Source organism: Cryptomeria japonica, chromosome 5 (genome assembly GCF_030272615.1).
Source record: "Cryptomeria japonica chromosome 5, Sugi_1.0, whole genome shotgun sequence".
Taxonomy (NCBI): domain Eukaryota; kingdom Viridiplantae; phylum Streptophyta; class Pinopsida; order Cupressales; family Cupressaceae; genus Cryptomeria; species Cryptomeria japonica.
This window is the reverse complement of record NC_081409.1, coordinates 322,043,361-322,048,169: the sequence shown is the minus strand read 5'-3', so window position 1 is coordinate 322,048,169 and position 4,809 is coordinate 322,043,361. Positions and strand designations below refer to the sequence as shown.

Here is a 4,809-nt window from a genome sequence, read left to right as displayed (position 1 = left end):
AACATGTAATTATTTTATTTATTTAAGAGATATTTTACAATTTTTTTATTTTTATTTAGTTAAAAGTTATATTATTCATTTGAGAGTTTTGATTTTTTCAATATACTAGACTTTTTAATAGTTTTTGATCATGGTTATTGGGAGACACATCTCCTACTCCCTGAAACATGTCACATTCACCAAACCAAAGACCCATTGATGAGTCACATTCTTCACCACCAACATCTCATCCTAAACTAATAACTAATTAATCTTTTTGCACATATCAATTATCTTATTAAAAGAAAATAATATATTCTTAACAAATATCTACAAAACAGCCACCCTGCAGATATTTACGAACTGGCACCACAAACAAGAAAATACAAAACACAATTCGGATTCGTTTTACAATAGAACTCATCACAACCACACTTTCCACTATCAGGCTTATCATCAATCCTTGCCTTCTGAGTATTATTCAAGATTCAACAATGGCAACCATACAGTGCCCACCCAGCAACAAGCGTTCCACGCCATGCCAATGTGGGTCTCACCTTCTTCAGTTACTCCGACCACCATTTTTGCAGAGCGCCCATTTGATCACAAGGTAACAATTCTATTACAAAACACCCCTTTCATTCTCTTCTTTTAACAATACCCTTGCTTTCTGTTTTGTTTCCTTTGTTTTTGTTATAAAATCCAATAATTGTTTTTATTGTTTTATTCAGCTTTCTGTTGGAAATAACATCATTGGCCAAGCTACCTCCATTAAAAAAACTTATGCAAATATAGGAACCCTAAGACTGAAACACAACAATGCAGAGCAAAACCAGAAGGAAATACCACGATTGGATATATCAAATGATAGTTTACAAAAGAAAATTAGGCTAAACTCAAAAGATTATAAAATCCTCTTACAGAGATGTGTCAAGAGGAAGGCACTTGCAGAGGGGCGGAGACTTCATGCCCATATGGTGGAAAATGGGTTTAACCCAGGCATTGTTATCTGGAACAATTTGTTGAATATGTATGTTAAGTGTGGTGCCATGGAGGACGCACGCCAAATGTTTGAAAGCATCCCTGAGCGAGATGTTGTTTCCTGGACTGTGATAATTGGCGGTTATTCTCGTTGTGGACGAGGAGAGGAAGCTCTGAAGATGTTTAGTGACATGTTGCTGCTGGGTGTCAAGCCTGGGAGGTTTACATTTGCAAGCATCCTTCGAGGTTGTGCTACCATGGGACGATTGGAGCGGGGGAAGGGAGTCCATGGGCAGATTTTTAGGAATGGATATTGTGGGGATGTGTGTGTTAGCAATGCTCTTGTGACAATGTATGGAAAGTGTGGATCAATGGACGATGCGCGTCAAGTGTTTGATGAAATGCCTGAACAAGACGTGGTTTCCTGGACTGCAATGATCACAGGATATGTGCAAAATGGTTATGAGGAAGAGGCTCTGGGAATCTTTTATCAAATGCAATTAGCTGGAATAGAACCTGATCCATTCACCTTTGGGATCATTCTTAGGGCATACGCTAGCTTAGAGGCTATTGAACAAGGCAAACAAGTCCACAGTTATATTATGAAAGGTAAGCTTGAAACCGATGTGTCGCTGGAGAATGCCCTTGTGGACATGTATGCAAAATGCGGTAAGATATGGGATGCATTTCGGATTTTTGATGGAATGATTGTGAGAGATGAGGTATCATGGAATTCGATGATAAGGGGTTGTGCTCAGAATGATTATAGAGAGGAGACATTTAAGCTCTTTGTGCAAATGCAAGATGCCGGTATTAGATTGGATGATTATACATTCACTAGTGTGCTTAGAGTATGTGCCGAGATGGGAGCTTTGCAACAGGGTAAAGAGGTTCATGGGCATATAACTAGAGTCGGATTTGATTCAAATGCATTTGTGGCAAGCGCCCTTGTTGATATGTATGCCAAATGCAACAATATGAAACATGCTTATAATGTGTTTGTCAAAGTATCTAATGGAAATAGAAATTCTTGGAGCGCAATGGTTGGAGGATATGCTTTCAATGGTTACGGTGAGAAAGCCCTGAAACTTTTTGGAGCAATGCACCGGCTCAGTATGGATATAGATGACTTTGTTCTTGCAAGTGTACTTAATGTATGTGCCAACCAAGTAGCTCTGCGTGAAGGCAAAGAGGTCCATGGCTATGCTATAAAAAGTGGATTTGAGAGGAATATTTTTGTGGGGAGTTCTCTTGTTGACATGTATGCAAAATGTGGGAATGTAGAGGCGGCGATGGAGATGTTTCAGAAAATGCCCAAACAAAATGTTGTTTCATGGTCTGCACTAATAGCCGGATATTCTCAAAATGAGCGAGAGGATGAGGCACTACATTTATATAAGGAGATGTTTTTGACAAACATAAAGCCAAACCAATTCACCTTTACGAGCCTCCTTGTGGCATGTGCCAATTTAGCAGAGCTGGAAAAGGGGAAAGAAATCCATTGCCAAATTATCAAACTTGGATTTGATTCAGATGTTTGTGTGGGAAATACGCTTATTAACATGTATACCAAGTGTGGAAATATGTGGGATGCATCAAAAGTGTTTGGTGATATGCTTATTCAAGATGATGTATCATGGAATGCAATGATTGCAGGGCATGCTAAGAGAGACTCAGGCGATACAGTTTTCAGGATTTTCCTTGAAATGCAATGGGCAGGCAATAAACCAGATGAGTTTACTCTTGCAAGTGTTATAGGGGTATGTGCCAACCAAGCATTTCTAGAACAGGGGAAGCAGGTCCATTGTTACTCTATCAAAACTGGACTCGAGCCGGATATTTGTGTGGGAAATGCTCTAGTTGACATGTACTGCAAGTGTGGAAGTATGATTGATGCATTCAAGTGCTTTGAAAAAATATCAAAACGGAATGTTGTGACTTGGACTACAATGATCGCAGGCTGTGCTCAGCATGGGGAGGGAAAGAAGGCTCTCCAACTCTTTGGACAAATGCAACGGGCAGGCATTAAGCCTAATAGGATCACATTTATCTGTGTTCTATCTGCATGTAGCCACATGGGTTTAGTGCAGGAAGCTTATTACTATTTTAATAATATGAAAGCGGATTATGGTGTCACTCCAACAGTAGAGCATTATGCCTGTATGGTTGATGTACTAGGACGTGCTGGAAAGCTCGCTAAGGCAGAGAGCCTAATAAATAGAATGCCATTTGAACCAAATTCTTTGATTTGGCGCACCTTGCTTAGTGCTTGTAGGGTCCATGGAAATATACAACTTGGAAAGCAGGCAGCAAAACATCTTCTTGAGTTGGAACCACAAGATTCTGCAGCATATGTATTGCTTTCAAACATCTACACTGCTGCTGGAAGATGGGACAGTGCAAGAGAGGTAAGAAGAATAATGGAACAGAGAGGGGTTAAAAAGGAACCAGGTTGCAGCTGGATTGAACTCAAAAATAGGGTCCATACATTTTTTGTTGAAGACAGATCACACGAGCAAACAGATGAGATATATGCAAAATTGTTTGAATTAACTGTGCAGATCAAAGCAGCAGGATATGTGCCCGACACAAAATTTGTGTTACATGATGTAGAAGATGAGCAGAAGGGACATTTTCTTTGTTATCATAGTGAGAGGTTAGCCATGGCCTTTGGGCTTATTAATACACCTCCTCATAGACCTCTACGAATTGTTAAGAACCTTCGGATATGTGGAGATTGCCACAATGCCACCAAGCTCATTTCCAAAGTTGTAGACCGAGAACTTGTTGTGAGAGATTCCATTCGGTTCCATCATTTTAAAAATGGAAAGTGTTCTTGTGGGGACTATTGGTGATATTAGGTAATGCAAACAAGAACATACAGCTAGATACTATTGTATTTTCTCAACTTCTGTGCATAAAGGGCATTGGAATTGCAGTTTGTAAGTGTTTAGGCTCTGGCATAACCATAAGTTGTTATAGCTTGGCATTGGAGTTAATATATATAGTAATATTTCTTTTACTTCATCAGAGGTATAGGAAGATGTTATGCCTTATTGGGAAAATCAGATAGACCATGGCTCCTAACCATAGTTACCAGAAACGCGACGGGAAAGCCCCGTTTCGCGTTTCGATGGCAGAAACGGGTTTCCCGTCTGAAACGGCCGTTTCTAAGCCATCTGACCGTTCCAGTCGGCTGTGAAGGAGTTTGTAGCAAAAATATCTGCCAGTTTTTTGTGCTTGCCACTGTCTGCTGCGTCCTTTTAGGCTATTAACTCACCACTTACACGAGTTAACCAGCAGTTTGTCATGCATATAGATTTAATATATTTTTAAGTAGCGGATGATGTGTTGATTTTCAACTAAACTAAGCAAACAAACACTGTATATTTTTACAGCAACCCTTCTTTGGTAGATTATGCAGAGCATTGGACAGACAGATGAGGTCCTTCCCCTAGGGTATTTTACAGATTTATGAGTTTATTTCTATAAAGTATTTAATATCTACTTAGCATTTGTTTGTATCTTGAATTTTTTAATTTTTATTTCTTTTTATATTTTGATTTTATAAAAGAATTATATATATAATATCGTTTCTTATGCGCAACCTTTCTAAATTCCGTTTTTCGTTGCGTTGCCGTTGCTGTCACGTTTCACGTTTCTCGTTTCTGGTAACATAGCTCCTAACAACCTGGATGTACATTTTATCAGATATGCAGGAAAATTGAGTTTGATGCTTCAATACTAAAAAGTTGAGCTCGAAGAAATGTTGGAATCGGGCAAGACTTTCTAACTGGATTTGAGGAAGAAATTTGAAAGGAGAGGACCATCTTAGTTTCCAGTGAATGC

At 39.1% G+C, this 4,809-nt stretch overlaps 1 protein-coding gene across 1 annotated transcript; it reads left to right on the top strand.

Moving 5' to 3' along the window:
- Positions 1–344: 344 nt before the first annotated feature.
- On the top strand, positions 345–3,987 carry LOC131062481 (pentatricopeptide repeat-containing protein At3g24000, mitochondrial). Its single transcript, XM_057996145.2, has 2 exons — positions 345–589; positions 711–3,987. Exons 1-2 carry the CDS (start codon positions 518–520, stop codon positions 3,813–3,815), a joined length of 3,177 nt encoding a protein of 1,058 aa, XP_057852128.2. The 5' UTR covers positions 345–517; the 3' UTR covers positions 3,816–3,987.
- The last annotated feature ends 822 nt before the right edge of the window (positions 3,988–4,809 follow it).

Bases quoted from the DNA above. Each gene is read 5' to 3' on its own strand.
- LOC131062481 (XM_057996145.2), top strand. From the start codon at position 518: ATGCCAATGTGGGTCTCACCTTCTTCAGTTACTCCGACCACCATTTTT. The intron at 590-710 runs GTAACAATTCTA...TGTTTTATTCAG, and splicing joins AGCGCCCATTTGATCACAAG to CTTTCTGTTGGAAATAACAT.